The sequence below is a fragment of the Tribolium castaneum genome, chromosome 7 (assembly GCF_031307605.1).
Source record: "Tribolium castaneum strain GA2 chromosome 7, icTriCast1.1, whole genome shotgun sequence".
In the NCBI taxonomy this organism is placed as follows: domain Eukaryota; kingdom Metazoa; phylum Arthropoda; class Insecta; order Coleoptera; family Tenebrionidae; genus Tribolium; species Tribolium castaneum.
The window spans coordinates 6,018,871-6,039,198 of NC_087400.1; the positions used below are offsets into that span (position 1 = coordinate 6,018,871).

A 20,328-nucleotide genomic window follows, 5' to 3' on the forward strand; every position below is an offset into this window, starting at 1 on the left:
GTAATTTTGCGATTTTCTCAAAGCCAATTGCTTTGATTTTTCTTATAAACACCATTTTTAACATTTGTATTTGTGAAAAGTTTTTTTTATTCCTGATTACAACGATGTATTACATAATATGAATGAATCTTACATGATAATTAAAATTAAGAAAAAAGCGTTTTTGCAAAGAGTGCTTTGGAAAAAACGTCAAGAATGATGTTTAACAAACTATATTTTGACAGTTCTATCAAACATGCGAGCAAAGTATTTATAACTTTAGGAGTAAAATTGTAGCTTATCATGTCTTAGTTTTTAAATAAGTAAGCTTGGCGGAAATGTGAAACTTTCAGATCCAAATTGAATTAAACCTCTAAAATCTAGTTAGCTTAAAAACAAAATTGTTGACGTCTTCCCCAAAGCACTCTTCGCAAAAAAGCTTTTTTTCTCCATTTTGATCACCATGTAAAATTCGATCATATCATGTGATACATCGTTGTAATCAGAAATAAAAAGACTTTTCAAAAATACAAAAATCGAATATACCTTTCCAAGAAAAACCAAAGTTGAGTGTTTGAAACGCAGTCAGGAAGAACGCCTTGGAACTTCCTATTTAAAAACGTCTAGTTTTTAGCTTTCCCTTGAAAAAATTAAAATTAAAAATTTCTGTTTTGTTTAATTATAAAAAAATTAATAATAATTATAAACCTCGTATTCTTATAATAACAGATGGAGGTCGAAAAACGGACACTCTGTATAAATAATTAAAACAGGCACGTTTTGGTAAACCTTTATTTAATAAACTTTACACTGAGTTACATTAAAAATGTTAACAAATCCTATTGTAAATAATTATTAAACATAGTCCTCGTGTTATTGTTATTTATTGATACAACATTGCTCGAACAACATACAAATATATCTGAACCTTAATTTTGATTGTCTACTTACAAACAACGTTGATAATTTTATTAATATTACGTCAACAACTCACTAGACCCATAAATATGTGACATTGTGCGATATGGAGGGTTTAGGTATCACATTCATGAATCTAAGTATAATTTAATATTTTTTTAAGTAGTAAGTTTTTAGTAAATCATTTAGGATGCGTGTGCGTCACACGGCGCCAATTTCAAATATAGTTTGATTAGTTTGATTGTCTTAATTGTTTGATTACAGGGTGGAACAAAATTGATGATGTAGGAATCCCTCAGTGTGATCTATTTTCGCCTAATTGCTTAGTTCAAACAGTTAGTCTTCGAATATACCCTGCCATGACTTACTAAATAAACCTAACATTCATCAAACGACTATTTTCACTTCGCACTTTATATAAAAATGTTTGTTTTTTCAACTACCTAACACTAAATATACACTTAAGAAGTCCGATTTTTCACCGTCGAAAGTGATCTAATTGACAAGACTGAGCGCTCAAATCGGCGATGAACTGCGGGACTTCTTATGACCATTGAGCTGATATTCATTTAACACAGATTCTAAACAAACTGACAAAGAGCGAAAGGGACTTTGAGCTTTTGACGGGTGTGTTCAGTCTTTTTTTTTTGATATTTCGGTGGCAATGGGTCGAAAAGTCGGGGTCGGCAGAAAGTTTCTCATTTCAAAGCGACAGGGACGGTTAAGTTTTGAAGGTGGTTTGGGTCGTCGAAGGAGTTCATTAGTTCTTCATTTTCTTTGCGAACTGAAACAAGCATTTGGCAAAGTCATAAAAAATATTGTCAACAAGGTGTTAAATTTGCTGGGTGTAATGCATACGTAACTGTAACGAACGACCAATAAATATTAAAATATTGCATAAGGAAGGATGTTTCATAAACAAGGTACTATTTCGGTTCCGATAAAATATAAAAATTGTGAATTATGGATTTGAGCAAAACATTCCCCACATATTTTCATTTTTTTGTTTCAAAACTTTAACTACAGGGTGAGTCAATAGTAGGTTACTTCTGATGTGTCCTAAGATGCAACCAAAAATACTAATTGCACTTACCACTTGGAATTAATTAAATCGTCACTAGTTTCTTTTTTTTAATAATAATAATCCATAATGAAATTTTAGCAAAACTGTCAGGACAAACTTAAAACTACCTAGAACAATGTAATTTTAGATCAAATTTATTTTTTTTAACGACTATCGATCTGGACAGTTGAAATCGGTATTAATGATTGCATATTTATAGGAGTTAAAAAAAACACTATTGACTCACACTGTATATTTGATCATAACTGAAATAAATAAGTAGCATATGGTAAAAAATCAGTTAGTAGTACTTTTTCAAGTGTATACATTGGTAAAACTTTAGAATTTTTTCAAGCGCACTTCCATAGCAGTTTGGAACCGATATAAATTGTTAAAATAAATACTTACGTTAAATTGCATTATTTTAGTGAAATCAGAGTGATTTATTTATTTTACTTTTACGACACCTGTGTTTTTTTAAAGTTAAATATATTTTTTTCAAGGATAAATTGCTTTCAAGATAGCGCATATATTTAAAAATACGTTACCGACAATAACAATTAGATCCCAGTTTTGAGAATGAATTAGAGGAGATTAAAAATATATTTTTTTTATTTTTCTGTCACGCTGATAAATTGTCACTTATTTAAATCTAGACAAATACTGAATATTGAACTTGGAACAGACATTAACTCAAAAGAAACAAATTATTACTTTAGGTTTTTCTTTTAGATAATTTTTTATAGTAAATTTCCAATATAAGCGAAATAAATTCAAGTGTGGAAAAAACTTGACGGATTCAAATTAATGTTGCAATTTTTCATTAAGATTAATTTTTAAAAACACAAAAAAAATTTTAGATAAAAAATTTTGGAATTTTTTTCAAATAAACTAAAAGCGCCAATTGGAAGAGAAGGAATTTGTGACAAATTTTTTGAGATTGTCAGCCAAATTTCCAAAATAATTAACTCACAACATGGAATTTATATTATAAGTAATATTTATCAAAAACAAATTTTCCTTCGAGTAATAATTTAAAAAAAAAGATTATTTTTTGAGGTAAAACAAAACTATAATTTAAAAAAATAAATAATACACAAAATACAGTTATTCAAAGCAATTTTGATCATTTACTTCAGATAAATTCTAATTTTTGCAAAGAAAATATAAAATTAAGTACTAATTATGATAACTTTGCATTACATAATACTATAAAAATTAAAAAACAAAACTACTCGAACAATAAAGAAAGCAAATACAAAAATTTCAAAAGGTGTCACCTGTCAAATTTCAAGGCTACTATGATTTTTTGAAAATGATAATTAAAAAATAGTTATAAAACAGTTTTTTTAAATGAAAGGGCTTTGTTTTTTCGATGACAATTAAAAGAACATCAATTTTTATGCTGACTCTTGTTAACATCTTCTATATCTACCGCTTACAGTATTTAAAATAATCGCAAAAAACAGAAATTTGGCTCATTATTTTCATTTTTAATCAAGCAAACTTTTGAAAAATACGATAAAATTGTGCTATTAATTAAAAGAAATATACTTTTTGTTCACAATTTTTATTCAAGAAGTTCAAAATTCGATGACAGACTGACTGAGTTACTGTACATAATTCACTTAGTTATAATAAACCATAATTAAATATTCTTGTTACTTGTTACTGCTTATTCAATACTAAACCAGCTAAAAACTAAATAAAATATTGAAGTTTGACAATTATTAATCATTTTACAAGGTCTACTTGATTACCTATAAAAATTACGAAGTAAAATTCGTTTTTTGTGATTTTTTTCAAAAACTGTAAGAGATAGGTATAGAACGTGTTGATAAAAGTCACCATAAATATCAATATTCTTTCGATTGCCGTCAAGAAAATAAGGTCGTTCCATTAGAAAAAACTGATTATAGCAGTTTTTTGAAAGCCATTTTGAAAAAATCATCCTAGCCATGAATTTTGACAGCTGACAATTATGAAAATTTTAGAAAACTTTTCAAACTTTCGGTTATCGAATGCAAAAAAATATTCACTTATTGCAAAAGGTCCAAGGGCTGTGATATTTTAGATAAACCCTTGCAAATAAAAATTTAAAAAAACTGACACCAACAAGAGGTAAATTTTACTCAGCTTGAAAAGGTGAATTCAAATATGCAATAAAAATGTGTGGTTACTATTTAAAATTTTTGTAGTTCTGAAAGCTCGGCCATTTTGAAAATATTTTAGTTTAACTCAAAATGGTCGATTTAGATCGTTAACAAAATTTTAGAGCTCTAGTTGCATTAGAAGTTAATAACTTAATCACCCTGTAGTGTCGTGTATTTTCGACGTAAAATCGCTGGGATGAATAAATTTATACTCGATTTGCTGTAATGCAGCTTTAATTATTTTTCCACAATTTTTCCGAATTTTAATTTAAACAAAACATGTTTTATAAACCTCCCAAACAAAAAAATATTATTGAAACCTCTCATAAACATTCCTTTCAAACCCATCCGCCGCTAATTCTGTTTGTATAAACCTCCGCCACCGTCCAAAATTAGTTCCCCAAATCCAAACAAACCGCTAATCCCCTAGCTTTCCGATCATCTCCAGATGCCCACCCCCAGATACGTACAATTCCTCCCCGTCTCCGGCCTGTGTGTCAGCGTCACAATCACCACCAAGACGCACGAAAACAGGATAAAAAGAAACGTCCCCGCCACCACATAAACCGTCAACTTCCGTTTCCGCTCGCGCGCTTTTTGCTCGGGCGTCATCCATTTTTGGGGGCGGGAGGCCCGCCGCCGCCGGCTGGAGGCGGCACTGCTCCTGCGACTGCTTTTGCGGCGGGCGTGCTCGTAACCGCTGATTTGGCAGCTGTTGCGGTGGGGTCGGGGAGGGGGGTTGTGCTGGAGGGTGTCGAGGGAGTGCGACCGAAGGGGTTTGGGGTCGTCGATGAGGAGGTTGATCTCGGGGAAGTCGAGAGATGGGACCTGGTGGGTCGACATGGCGGGAGCGACTGGAGGTTTTGAGGAGTTGAGGCGGAGAATTGGGGGCTATTTATAGATGGGGGGATTGGGAGGAGTATGGCTTTGGTGAAAAATTAATAAGGGGAATGTGGTTTAAAGTTTGTTCATTATTATTTTAAGGTGTTTCTTGGTGTAATTAGGCGACAGAACGCCACAGGTTTAGTTATTTTAAAGTAAAAAAAAATTAATTATATTTCTAGAGCTTTTTTCAAAAATAAGTCCGACTGATAGAAATAAATTTTGACTGGAGTTTTGAGAGTTCGTAAAAAAATAATTCCTGCTTGGGGGGCCTAAGATTCCCAAAAAACATTTACACTTTAGCACATATCTCTTTCATGTTCATGTTCATGAAAAAAGGTAGTTTTGTTAGAATTTTAACGTATAATTGCAATAAAACCAATGTATATCTAAAAGACAAAATTTGTTTTAATTTGGCAAATATTTAAAATTTTGCTACCAGAAACAAAAGTTTGCGGTCAAAGAAAAAATGTTGTATTCAACTCGTTACTAATCGCAACAATTGTAGGCACTCACTCAATTTTGCTCAATCGTGCCTTAAGCAGTATTATTATTAACAAATTACGAGTAGTTTATTAAATAACGATTACATACAAATAAATGTTTTGTTTTTGAGTTATGCGTATTTTTGTTATTACACAGCGACCAGCTATTTTTTTTAATTGAGTTTAATTTAAATAATTACAGGGTGATTTAAAAGTACCGTACAATCCTTGACAAAAAATTATTGTTTGAGCTTTTTTTCACGATAATAAGTCTTCATACTTAGTTAAAATTTCAAGATAATTTTTTAATGCTTTAGATCATATTTTTTTGACTTTAGTTAACGGAAACGACAGCTCTTGTAACAATTTTATTAATGTGTAATAATGTGCAAAAAAATTAAAAAAGGAAACTAAAGACCAACAATTAATACCGTTTCTAAAGAAAACAAATTAATAATATATTGCAAAAAAAACCGAACGTTTTTTACGAGAGTTTGTCCGACACATTTAAATCACCCTGTATGTACACAAATAAGTATGTTATTAGAAAAATTTGTATAACTAATTTATCATTCCAAAGTAAAAAGTAAGGAAATAAAACAAGTTGCGAAATTTTATTATTAACTGAAATAGAATATACTATATGCGAATCATTTTTTTGTGTTTTAGCTTTAAGAATTTTTTTTAAGATTTCTATGAATTATGTTATTTCTGATTTCGAATGGTTTTTATCAATTGTGGTTTAAAAAACTCTTAAATATTTGATGTAAAGTAAAAAATAAATAAATTTCTAGATGAAGTCGCCGAGAACTACCAATGTAATAGTTTTAAGAAGGATTAGGTTTTTGAAGAAGAAGAAAAATAATATTATTCGTTAACACATAATAACGTGATTGATTTACTTTTATGTTTTATTTTTTTTATAAATCAAATTAACGTTGGTGTGTCAATAAATAATAATTATTAAAAGTTTAGGCATAATAATGTGCCAATTAATACTTTAACAAATCCAGTGGTCAATGTAGCCGACTTAAAAAAAAATAATAAATTTTGAACAACATTTGTAATTTTGACAAGAAACTTATCATTTATCTTAAAAAATTAATTAACTAATTGCCTAGTTTCATTCAGAATTATTTTTAAAACTTAGCGTAAAGTTTCCTGCCTCTTTCCTTCTTGGTTCCAACTCAATATAAATTTCATATTTTAATAGCTACCTTTTTGAATAGTCACAATTTTTTAAGTAATGATTAACGAAAATATTTTCAAAATTTGTAATATTTTCAACGACTTTGTAGTATTTTAAATGAAAGACTATATTTTTTATTGTGTTTTTGAATTATTTAGGTTATTCTAAATGAGCTTTTGTCAACCTTTTTCTACCTACTTTGCAGTTTTAGAAATACATATACTCGTAGGTAGTTTGTATTTAAGCTTATGTTTCTTTGGATTTGCAACTTTTTATTCAAATACTAGTATTATTTTTAAATACAGTCAAACCTTGATAACTCAAATAGTTTTCATCAAAATTCGTGCTATTTTAAGGTAAATTGGCAAATTATTTTTTTCTATTTAGTAAATTATGTTTGGGTACTCGTATTTGAAATTTTCCAAATCTGATCTAAAAATTTAGGTTTTGTTATTTTTTTTTAAATATAAAAATACCAAATAAAAGATTTGAACTTATTTCTTCAAATGCTTAAATACGATTCCAAGTTTTTAAAAATGAGAGAGTTATTGATCTTTTAAGGAGAAAACAATTAACAGGAAAAGGTAATAATAATTTTTTTATCTGATCACGTAAACGAATTCAACGTATAAAAAAATAAAAAAAATAAAAAAAACAAAATCATTTTATTCTCTCGCAATCAAAAACTAAAAAATAAGCTCTCAAGTTACCTCGATTGTTACAAATTCTTAAATAAATTGCGTAAATTCCGCATTTTAACAGGATTTAGAGACGATTTAGATGCGGTTGAGCTAGAACAAGGGAACAAATATTTACAACTATTTTGCTGTGGGTTTGTGTTTGTTGCAGCTGAAATAAATTGGCGTGTTTGTGGTTGGGTTCGGTTTGTTGGCAACGCTAAATACACCAGTTTAATTAATTGTGTTATTAGATTACACAAAATGCTTTGAATACGAAACGGTTCCTGTGCTGTATCTAAGCCTGTGTCTTCAACTTTAAGACCAACATTTTTTGTTATTACAATAACAGTATACAGATTAACAAAACCCAAATGTTTAAAGTTAAGTTTTCGGAACTTTAAGCACCTATAACTCATTTTTTAAAATAAAATGCCACAAGTTTTATTTCATTAAATCGTAGAGAATTTAATTCTGCATCGATTTTTATTTGCATTCTCTAATAACTTTTTGTTGGGACCATAGGTCTTTTCTCATAGGTTGTCAAAGAAACGAGAGAAAAAATGTGAAAAATTAAAGTTTTTTTAACCAACATTTTGTGAAAGTATTTTGTTTTCACGAGATGGACAACACAATTTTGAACAGAGTTTGTTGTTTATTTAATCCGAAATATTTTTATGACCAACTATGCAAAAATAGCTGTGGTTATTAAGAAATTTTCTACAATTTCAAAAAAATCAACATAACTTGAAAATTATCAGAGATAGGTAAAGGGAATGCTAATACAAATCGATGCAGAAAAAAATTCTCCTCCCTCTCATAAAATAAAAATTGGGACGTTTTATTTGAAAAAATTAAGTTATGGGTACTTGAAGTTGTCCAAACTTAACCTTAAAATTTTTAGGTTTGTTAAATTTTTTTCCAATTTTCAACACACTGGAGAGCAGATATAGGCTTTCTCTTTTAATTCTCTAAATATTATTTCAAAATCTTTAAAACTAAAAAATTTACCGATTTTTTAAGTGAGAGGTGCAAATCTAAAAATTTTCAAAAAATCTTAAATTTCTCGAAAACGGTTAAACTTAGGCTAAACTGCTAAAAACTTTCGGTTTTTACTTCGGTTATACCGGTTATACCGGAAGTCGCTATCAACTTTCTTATTTTAAATAGAAAGCTATGTTTTTCACTGCGTTTTTCGATTAGTTGGGTTATTTTAAGAAAGTATTTTTATATTTAAAAAAAAATAACAAAACTTAAATTTTTAGATCAGATTTGGAAAATTTCAAGTACGAGTACCCAAACATAATTTACTAAATGGAAAAAAATAATTTGACAATTTGCCTTAAAATAGCACGAATTTTGATGAAAACTATTTGAGTTAACAAGGTTTGACTGTATTTAAAAATAATACTAGTATTTGAAGAAAAAGTTGCAAATCCAAAAAAACATAAGCTTAAATACAAACTACCTACGAGTATATGTATTTCTAAAACTGCAAAGTAGGTAGAAAAAGGTTGACAAAAGCTCATTTAGAATAACTTAAATAATTCAAAAACACAATAAAAAATATAGTCTTTTATTTAAAATACTACAAAGTCGTTGAAAATATTACAAATTTTGAAAATATTTTCGTTAATCATTACTTAAAAAATTGTGACTATTCAAAAAGGTAGCTATTAAAATATGAAATTTATATTGAGTTGGAACCAAGAAGGAAAGAGGCAGGAAACTTTACGCTAAGTTTTAAAAATAATTCTGAATGAAACTTGGCAATTAGTTAATTAATTTTTTAAGATAAATGAAAAGTTTTTTGTCAAAATTACAAATGTTATTCAAAATTTATTATTTTTTTTTAAGTCGGCTACATTGACCACTGGATTTGTTAAAGTATTAATTGGCACATTATTATGCCTAAACTTTTAATAATTATTATTTATTGACACACCAACTTTAATTTGATTTATAAAAAAAATAAAACATAAAAGTAAATCAATCACATGTTATTATGTGTTAACAAATAATATTATTTTTCTTCTTCTTCACAAACCTAATCCTTCTTAAAACTATTACATTGGTAGTTCTCGGCGATTTCATCTAGAAATTTATTTATTTTTTACTTTACATCAAATATTTAAGAGTTTTCTAAACAAGCACTTAAAAAAATTGACAAAAACCATTCAAAATCAGAAATAACATAATTCATAGAGATCTTAAAAAAAATTCTTAAAGTTAAAATACAAAAAAAATTATTCGCATGTAATATATTCCATTTCAGTTAATAATAAAATTTCAAAATCTTTAAAACTAAAAAAGTTACCGATTTTTTAAGTGAGAGGTGCAAATCCAAAAATTTTCAAAAAATCTTAAATTTTTTGAAAACGGTTAAACTTAGGCTAAACTGCTAAAAACTTTCTTAAAATAACCCAACTAATCGAAAAACGCAGTGAAAAACATAGCTTTCTATTTAAAATAAGAAAGTTGATAGCTACTTCCGGTATAACCGGAAGTGCCGCCATCTTGAAAATATTTTCATTGGGTAGAACTCAACGGATTGTAGCTGAGTACCAACTTTCAAACAAATAATTTTATTAGAACTTTCAATACTTCTAATGTGTAGTTTAGACGAAACACCCTGTATTATTGGTAGCTAAATTTTTACCCATATCGTCTATAAGAGGGGCCATCCTGAGCGTAATCCCCACCAGCAGCAGGCACATAAACAGCAACAAGAAGGCAGTTAACACAATCGTCATCCTCGCCCTTTGGGACAGCTCGTCATCGTCCAGATCCTTAAAATCGTTCACTTGCACCGCCACTGCCGTCATCTTCATCTGCTTCCGATGGTGTTTCCTCCGTCTGCGCTTCTTCCTCTGTGCTCTCTTCACCGTTCTTATCGCCGCCACTTCCTCCGGGTCCAAATTCTCGTAATCGTCGATATTGAGCGAAATAAAATCATCATCGACGTGAATTTGGCTACAACTACTAACTTGTAGTAACAAAATAAAAATTTGCACCGGTGGTTACATTTCGTTCGGGTTGTTACGGCAGTAACAACGCGCTCCTGGAGGCTGGTCCCGGTGCAAAAAACCGAAGTTTTCGTTACCATCCTCGTCACTGAACTGGAGAGAACGTCCCGCTTTGGGGCGCGGCGAGCTGGGGGAGGCCTTGCGGTGCCCTAAAATTGGAGCCCCAAAAGTGAAAATTTTGTTTATATTCCAGCGAGTTAAAAAAGTTTATTTTGATCTTTAAATGTTAAAAAATTATTAGTGAATAATTATCTGCAAGAAAATTTGATGTGTGACTTTTGGTTTTTAAATTATTAGAAAAAAAAATGGAAATTTGTAATTAATTTTTGTTTTAATTTTTTTAAGCGAAAATTAAACAAACTAGACGTTTTTAACTAAGACGTTCTTCAGGCATAAGGAATCTAAGCCTGGCATCGTATTTTCCAAGGCGTTCTTGATGTCAGACACTCAACTTTGGTTTTTCTTATAAAAGCCATATTCGCTTTTTGTATTTTTGAAAAGTGTTTTTATTTCTGATTACAACGATGTATCAGATAATATGATCGAATTTTACATGCTGATCAAAATGGAGAAAAAAGCTTTTTTGCGAAGAGTGCTTTGGAGAAGACGCCAACAATTTTGTTTTTAAACAAACTAGATTTTAGAGGTTCGAAGGTTCGCAAAATAAAACAAGACAGAGTTATAAAAATTCTGCTTGCATATTTAATAGAACTGTCAAAATTTAGTTTGTTAAACAATATTTTTGACCCTTTTTCCAAAGCACTCTTTGCAAAAACGCTTTTTGCGTAATTTTATTCAGCATGTAAGATTCGATGATATTATGTGATACATCATTTTAATCAGGAACAAAAAGACTTTTTAAAAATACAAATGTCAAATATGGCGTTTATAAGAAAAACCAAATTTGAGTGTTGTAACTCTGACATCAAGAATGCTTTGGAAAAAAAAATGACAGATTTAGATTTTTTGTAAAAAAGTGCCTAAAAGATGTTTTACTCAAAAGCGCTTAGTTCTTTTGATTTTTGCTTAAAAAATTAAAAACGAAAATTAAAAAATTTTGATTTTTCTTAATTATTCAAGTACTAAAAATGACAAATTAAATTTTCTTTCACACGACTATTCAGCATAAAAATGCGTAACTTTGCCCTAATTTAATCGACCTCTTTTAATCATGGTGGAGCTCGAAAAACGTACACCCTGTATATTGTTAATAACTCTTTACTGTATTGGAGTGATGATTATTTTGTAATTGATGCAAATAATATTAAAAAAACATGCAAAGGTCAAACAAGAATATAAAGACAAGAGAATTACAAAGGCAAAAAAACAAACACCCGTTGAAGACCAAAGAGACTAAAATAATGATGATATTTTAATTTAAATCCTTAAAAATAAATTAAATTGTCATAACTGTTAGTGACTCTGAGAACGCTAAAAAGCGGAGAAAAATTCGGACTAAACCTTAAGCTCAGAAGAAGAAAAATAAAAATAAAAAATGACACACCTAATAAACAAAAATTTCCTGACCTGAACCTTTTAGACCTCATGGTAAAAATAAAGTAGATCAAGTACATATTAGTAAAGCAATTGATAAAGAAGATACAGTAAAAGATAACGGTAGTATTTCAAACTGTAGTTCAAAAAAATATATTAAAATAATGTCTGGACGTCAAATAATTCCGAAAATTTCTCCTATTTTTAGAAACATCAATAAATAATAATTAAAAACACCAGTTTATTTCGTTTTTAATTTTTAAAACTCCTCAATTAATTATTATTATTATTCTAAGAAGAAAGCTGAAAATATAATAAAAAAAAATAAAAAGAACTGCAGTTTTCGTTTAGGTGGGTGGTATCAAAGGCGGATCCAGAGAGGGGGGGAGACAGGGGGCCATGCCCCCTCCTCAAACATCAGTTTTAATTTTTTTAATAATAGGCTAATTAACAAATATTTTTTAAATAATCACATTAATGTTTTTTTAATGCACATTTATAAATAAATTAATAAATACATTATTTATTTCTAATGTGTTTCTGCCACTTTGATTAGTTTCAGTATCAGAAAAAGTGTTTGATGTTTTTTATCACTAAAAAAATACAACTTTCTGGCAACGTTTCGATTTTAATTGGATACGAGCATAAAAAATAATTGAAGGCCTGAAGAAGTTAAATTAAAATCGAAACGTTGCCAGAAAATCGTATATTTTTAAGAGATAGTGCAAAAAACACGAAATTTTTCATATAATGAACATAAATTATTGTCACTTAATGAAATACTTATTATACGAAGATTCTCGAAAAGTGAAACAAAATAATAAACGTTTCCTTATTGTAATTCGTGCTTTTGTTAGACCGTTTTGTTAATGTTTTATTGCTTCCATATAACAGTGGAGATTAATGTCTTAATAAACACATAGGCATAAATCACAAAAGAAATTGTAACGCATTTCAGTTTTAAAATAGTTGTTCTGGCAAAAATCACAGAAATACAAAAAAAGTTTTAACTGAATTCAATTTTAATTTTGTAATGAACATATTAACGAACGTAATTCGTTGTTTTGGAATTTAATGATCGTTTTTTCGTAGTTTTAAACAAATATGTAATTCAAAAACGTTTAGTTAGACGTTATAATTGCCAAATGGGATGACTGAATAATGCGCTTAGCCTTAAAACAGAATTACTTACTATTGAATTTTCCTGTAAATTCTGTTTTAGTTAATAGAATTTCGCAAACTAACGGTTAATTTAATCATTTGTAAAGCTAATTGAATGACATTTTGATCCACTTTTTCCTGCTGTTGAAGATATTAGAAAAAAAACTAGAAAAATATAACACAAAAAAATGCTGTTTATGGAATTAGAAGAAAAAATGTTAAAGTGTAATAAATTTTTTAAAAAGCTCGTGTTTTCGTCAAAAAATCAATTTGTCAAGTCGCTGGGACAGCCAGCTTATTTACCTGATTTTTCGTGTCGTTTTTGCGAGTGGATCGATGTGATATCGTCTTTGTCTTTGGAAGACACCGTCGAGGTCGAGTTGCCTCTCAGTTTGTTGAAGAGACTCTTCGGACTGGAAGTGATGCTTGAGGATTTGCGTTTGGCGTTTTTCAGTGTCTCGACTTTGTTCTCGATCAAAGTTTTGATGACGGCCTCTAGTCTAGCCGCCTCCAAGCTGGCGTTTCGAGGAAGATCGATGCACAAGTCTTCGGTGGATACGGCCTTATCCGTCATTGTAGACTGTCACGATGAGGTCATTTTCGCTCGATATTATTGGCTAAAATTGAGAGATGAGGGTGCTGCGATTAATTGATATCGCTTGTGGATATACGCGTATAATTGGAATTGATGGGCTTTGATGCTTGCGGACATGGATTTTTCAATTAATTTCACTCAGTTTGAAAATTATTTAGTTATTGGTCCGTCACATAAAACAGCAGTGCATAAACAGAAAATAAAATTCAGATTTTAACAAATCATTACTTAAAATTTTTTATTTATTAACTATTTTTCAGTAACAAAAGCCAGAAATCTAATATTTGACTCAATAGTTAATACAGGTTGTCCATTTTTTGAACTCCACTATAGGGATTTCAATTATTATAAAAGATATGAGGTCGGTTAAATTAAGGTAAAGTTGCGCATTTTTATGCTGAACAATTATTTGAAAAATAAATTATGTTTAATTTTTAGTTTTTGAATTATTGAAAAAAATCAAAAAATTGTCATTTTTGTTTTTATTTTTTCAAGCGAAAACCAAAAGAAATAGACACTTCAAATTTTCTTTTAGATAATTGTTTACCATAAAAATACACAACTTTGCTCTAATTTAATCGACCTCGTATCTCTTACAATAATAAAGATCCCCATGGTGGAGCTCGAAAAACGGACACCCTGTTTGTAGACAAAAATTTACTTATATTTCGAAAAATATTGCCCTAGCGTATCAGAAACAACGTTATTTCTGCCAATTCCGAGCGATTGAGCTCGTTCTAAAGCCAGAAACTCTATTTACTTATAAGATTTTGACAGAAAATTGTCATTTTAGGTCTGAATTACGTTTCCTCAGCCAATTCAGATCGCTTTAGTATGCTTGTGATTCCGAAACTTTTTTATTTAAAAATTGGGGGTATAAAGGATGTTTTTTTGAATGATTTATTTGTTTTGATCAAAAAACTCATCTATGAGTAAACATTTTAATAAAAAGAAAGTCGTGACTCTAGGTCTGAATTGAGTTCATTCTAGAAGTTTTGTTAGTTTTAGTTTTTGCTTTAAAAATCAAGGAACTGATTTCATATTTGAAATCACTTTGATTATTTTTCAACCTAAAGTGATTGGAAGTGTCGGTTGCGCTATTTTAGCAAATTTTCAGCAATTTTTTATACAAAGACCATTTATTGTTCAAGAAGATTTAGCCACAAAAACAAAAATTTATTGTTTTAGGTATACATTATTTCCGCTAATTTTTAGAAATATTGAGCTCAAATTGTTGTTTTAAACGTAAATTGTGTTATTGTTGCCAATTTAGATAGCTTTAGTTTCCTTCTGAGTCAAAAAATTACTACTTTCAAAGAACTTCGTTTTTTCAACCTCTCTTATGAACATCTATTACGATTTTTTCTAACATATCAAAAAATTAGGTCTAAATTTCGTCCAATTTTGTGCAATTTAGCTCGTTTTTGAGACAGATTGGCAGATAAATACGTATATGTTTGTCTCAAAAATGAGCTAACCTGCTTGAAACAAATCAGTAAATATTTATTTTTTAAGAAATTGTCTTACAAAAATAAAATCGTTGTTTTAGGTTTAATCAAGTTGTTTTAATCACTTTCAAGCTATTTAGCTTATAAATTATTTCAAAAAATCTTCATTTTGAGACTAATTTTTGTGAAAACAAGACCGAAAATTGTCGTTTTATGTTTGAAATGAATGAATTGGCTAGTTTTTGGCACAAACTCATTTTTATCAGATTTTGGCACAAAATATAAAAAAATATAATCGTTTTCAGTCTGAATTGTGTTACTTCAGCCAATTCTGAGTAGAAAATTGTTGTTTCTTGCTTAAATCATGTTATATCAGCCGCTTTTAACTATTCCGATTGTTTTTCAACCAAAAATTTTGTTTCAAATCGATTTACTGAAACAGAGGTTAAAAATCGTAGTTATTTAGCTACAATTAAATTATAAATACAATTGAATTGTTCGAAACTTATTGTTTTTCACGAGATATGTCGAAAACAGAACAGAAAATCTTTGGTTATTTAGTTTTTTTATTATTTTAAGAAAATTAGCTGAAGAAAGACATAAAATTGTCCTTTGTTGTGTAAATATTTTTTTTTTCATTGAATTCCAAGACTTCTGAGATAGCAACTAACTTATTTCAATGTAATGTAAAAAAAATAAAAAATTCGTAGCGTTAGGTTTGAATTACTTTATTTCACTCAATCATAATAACAATGATATCAGTCATCAATATTTGAACAACGACATAATGTTTTCTCATAAATAAACAAAAATTGACGTATTGTATTGCATTTATTTATTCATTAATCTTTTGTCTAAATTACTCCCATTAATGTTAAGAAGAGAAAAATAAGAGTAAATATGTACTTTAATAAAGCAGAAACAAATGACAATCAAATAAAAAATATACCTTCTAGTGCTTTTTTTAATCAATTTCAGTCATTTTTATTAACTTTATAGAGTAATCATTTTAGAGTTAGATAAAATAAAAAATTAATTAATTAAATTTATTTTTAGTTTTCAAAAATAAATATCTAAACCCTAAATTTACATCAGAATAGAACGAAATTGTCGTATTTAAAAAAATCAGGAAATCACCTTTACAACATGAATTGCCTTCTATGCTAAGCTATTTGATTTGCCATTGAACTAAAAAATAGTTCATGTCAGATTATTATTCCAAATTTACTTTTGTTGTCTTTCTTACGAGTAATATTTTTTCATACATTTTTCTATTTTATGGTAATTGTATTTCAGGTACTGAGGTAGGTACTTAAATAAAATTCGAACACGTTTATGTTATTTGTTTATTCATCACTCCGTCTAATTAATGTAAAAAACAGCAACTTCTACTTTATATTCAAGAGAAATGTTAGACACGAATAAATACTTTGATAAAGCTGAAACAATTAATCAGACAAATTTGCCTCATTTTTTTTCCAAATTTACCGAAATTAGAAGGCGAAAATTTATAGTTATGATACCAGAACTTGACAAGACGATATTATCTTGTGTTTTGAGTAAAAAAACACTTAAGAGTTTGCGATTTTTTATATTCCATAGGTACCATCGGGCACTATAAGCTGAGAAGAGAAGTTCTTCAGACTGTAACAATTAATTAACCCCATATCTATTTTTTTTTCAATTTACCGCATTTTCCAATATTTGTCCAAGGAAACAAAACGAAATTGCAAAACCTCCACCTAGGACAATAATTAAAACGCAGCGTAATAAATTTTTAATATCATTTTTCTGTAAAAAAAATTGAAAGAATGTTTAAACCGTTTTGTGTTAACTAACTGGAAATAAAAGAAGGGAAACTCCAGTAACTACTCCACTGAGGACGTAGTAAAATGTGGGATAATACAAAATGTCATTGAGGCGTTTAGCAAACCTACAATAAATTATTATTATCATTTTTTTTAATAAATAGTTTCATCATACTTGAGCAAAAATTGGTGTTGTTGTATACAAAACTTCAACTCTTTTGTTACAAAATCCTGATAATTGTCGTTGTCCAAAAATAATTGCTCATCATCTAAAGCCTCTAAACGTTTATTTAACATAACACATTGGTTATGCAAATGCAGAACCATGTAAACTAAACACAAAACACAAAAAATTACAGTTAAAGCAATGTGATAAAGCGACGAAAATAAAACGAAATAAAGCAAAGTGGTCCACTTATCGACATAATCCTTGTAAACTCTGACTGTAATAATAATTTCGTATTCATCTCTGTACCAGGGTAAGCCCACTGTGGCACTAAGAAAACCCACAACCAACAAAATATTTTTCCCCAGTTTTAAAACCTTGGCCATTTTACTGAATTTATTAAAATGGTCTTGTCCCACAACGTCCAGAGACCACAAATGAGGGAAAATTTCTTTGTACAAATTCAAAAATTTGTCCACATAAGTGTACATTGTGATATAACTAGACCACACCTGTAATTATTTTTTTCACAAAACTGCTTAAAAATGAATTTATTTGATCACAATGGCACAACCACTTGTGTATCCGGCGTATTGGCCGTTTAGTAACTTCCATTCATCTTTTGTGATTATTATCACTGCCACGAAAACACTTTGTAAGATGATAAAACCGAAATAAAAATAATTCAAAATGACCAGAAATTTGTTACTGATGATTGTGTTCGGGACTAGCATCAAGTTCAATAAAACGTCGTCTGAAAAACTGGATAAAAAATTATTGTAGGAATTTGTCGTACTTTGCAAAATTGGTTTGATTTTGTTTTTGCGAATTGTCCACTCAAATGGCATTTTCAAAATAGGGTTTTTGGACGTTTAGAGGACGACTGAAGCCACCGGAGAGATTAAATATTTACTGACGAGTTCCTAATTAATATGATTGTATACTTAATAATTAATACACGTGGTTATGTTAAAAAAAATATACCTACAGAGTGACCCAGAAGTGTAACTTTGTGTAAACTTGCAACAGACATCTTAAAAAAATCATATCTTTTATATTATAAAAGATACGCGTTTAAAATAAAAATGAAAATACAGGCACTTTTTACAGAAAATTTAATAATGTTATCAGCGGATATTTTTAATCGTTCGTTTAGCTGCAATAATAACATAAAATTTTATTTTTGAAATATGAATCATAGGTGGCTGTGACATTTTCGAAAAGTTATTTTTTTTTGATTTGATCTGTTTATTTGATAATACATTATTTTTAAATAATTAAAAAAACATAACATTTTGCTTTTTTATAGTAGGCCATGAAAAAAATTGGATTTTTAATTAAAACTATAAAAAATGTATTATCTAACAAGTATTTAAAATTTAACGATTTTTTAAACACCAGGTAATTCAAAGACAACTTCATAAATAACAATTACATCAAATTTTTGCGATTAATAAAAATTTTTTGTTTTAAAATGGCAAGCTTACATTGTCATTTTATTTTCTAATTAAACATGAAACGTCGGGAAAAGGAAAAACTTATTAATTGTTTGACTACCTATTAATAAAATTTTATTTTACAAAAAATGTCAATACAAACTCCAAAATCAAATCTCATCTGCGGTAAAAAAATACTAAATCATAAAAAAGTGTCATCAAATGGTAGACACATCATTTTCAATTTTTTTCACATTTTTTATGTAAATAAAATCTGTGACGATCGTATATTTGTTCAATTAAAAATAACTTCAAAATAGCTTATTTTGATAGTTTCACATTTTTTACTTTACAAAATTTCTATATTATTCACATCTTTTATGTGTAATAATTTTTTCATGGCCAACTACTTTCAAATATTTTAAATATATTTTTTATCAAAAGGATATAAAAATATCAAACTGTAATTATATTGTTTTTAGTTCATATAAAAATAAGCTTTTCAAAAATAGCCAACTGTGATTCCTATTTAAAAAAATTCAACTCTATCTCATTACAGCTAAACGAAAGGTTAAAAAATCGCTGATAACATTATTAAATTCTCTGTAAAAAAGTGTCTGCATAATGTGTGTATAATGCAACACCCTGTACATTACTCCCGCGTTTTAAGTAAAAGTCGACAATTTCCTGAAACTATAAGGTATTCTAAATTTTTCTGTTGCAAATTTTCCGGAAAATATTCATAGGCGACTTTGCAGTGATTTTTCATAACAAAAAGTTGAATAATTCCGAAATGAAAAAAGATAGACCCAAAATAATTTATATAAAGTTACATAGTTTTTTTACGTAGAATCTAATTATGAAAAAACATATAAGGTGTTCCATTTTAAAAAATATAACTTTGGTTCACCAAACACCCTGTGTATAATAAAAATATTTTTAGTTGGTGAACTTGAAGTAACGGAATCGCATTATTTCAAACAGTAAAAAAGTTATAAACCGATTACACACCTCTGAATCACCTTGTATTTTTGGTAAAAGTGACTGAAAATAACAAATCATTAGTAGAATGTGGTCCAGTTTATGGAAAAAAATTGTTAGACGTTACAAGTTCGATCACAAGAAAAATTTATTGTTTCCATTAACGCGAACAATATTTCTAGCTCTAAAAATAAACCGTCGTAAATTTAAAAAATTAATCTCCCACCTCGTGGCAATAAATTAAAATGACACATTTATTGAACCATTAACGACCAAACTTCCTCCAATAAATATTTATCCCGATTTGCATCCGTTATAAAATCATTTTACGTCTTGTCTATAAAAGAATGAATCAAGAAATGAAATGTCGGTATTTTTAGTCGCAAAAATCTAATTTTTAAACTTACATGAATAGCAAAACTGCCCTTATCACTGCCGTTTCACGAAACACCGAGTTAACGACCGCATAATGCGCGAAATGATTTGCTTGTTTTAGCCGATTTGTTTGTAAAAATCGTGCACTGATTCTCTAGCACGGACATAAACACAGTTTTAGTGGTGGTAGGTGTGAAATGAATTTGGAACTGGGATGCTGCGCTGGTTCGCAAAGGTGCCGTTTCGATCCGGGGTGGCGCTAAATGCACTCAAGCCCGGAGTCTTGCACCGCCAAACAGATTAATTTTACACGAATTCGGGCCAACATTTGTACATTACTATAAAGTAGCGAAAAAAAGTTACGTTGATAAATTGTTTGTGGCTTTTGAAACGCGTTAAACTTTAACAAAAGCTGGCCTAAATCACGCTTGGAAGTGAGTTATGAATGAAATCTGCGTTATCACGCCACGTTTTCGGCATTGTGTTGACAGT

At 29.1% G+C, this 20,328-nt stretch overlaps 1 protein-coding gene across 2 annotated transcripts; it reads right to left on the bottom strand.

The window, feature by feature from the left end:
- Positions 1–757: 757 nt before the first annotated feature.
- Positions 758–20,099, bottom strand: LOC103313261 (uncharacterized protein). 2 transcript variants are annotated; one of them, XM_015978330.2, is made up of 5 exons: positions 19,869–20,099; positions 13,331–13,644; positions 10,371–10,521; positions 10,006–10,325; positions 758–1,681 (listed from the first exon to the last, which is right to left on the bottom strand). In XM_015978330.2, exons 2-5 carry the CDS (start codon positions 13,599–13,601, stop codon positions 1,596–1,598), a joined length of 828 nt encoding a protein of 275 aa, XP_015833816.1. In that variant the 5' UTR covers positions 13,602–13,644; positions 19,869–20,099; the 3' UTR covers positions 758–1,595. The 2 variants fall into 2 exon arrangements, with proteins under 2 accessions (XP_015833816.1, XP_008194325.1); XM_008196103.3 differs by having other exon boundaries at positions 10,006–10,319; positions 19,869–20,095.
- Positions 20,100–20,328: the final 229 nt, after the last annotated feature.

Coding starts and splice junctions, on each gene's coding strand:
- LOC103313261 (XM_015978330.2), bottom strand. CDS start 13,601: ATGACGGATAAGGCCGTATCCACCGAAGACTTGTGCATCGATCTTCCT. Junction 10,326..10,370: donor CGTAACAACCCGAACGAAAT/GTAACCACCGGT, acceptor ACAAGTTAGTAG/TTGTAGCCAAATTCACGTCG. Junction 1,682..10,005: donor CCCTCTTATAGACGATATGG/GTAAAAATTTAG, acceptor TGCTTGTTTCAG/TTCGCAAAGAAAATGAAGAA.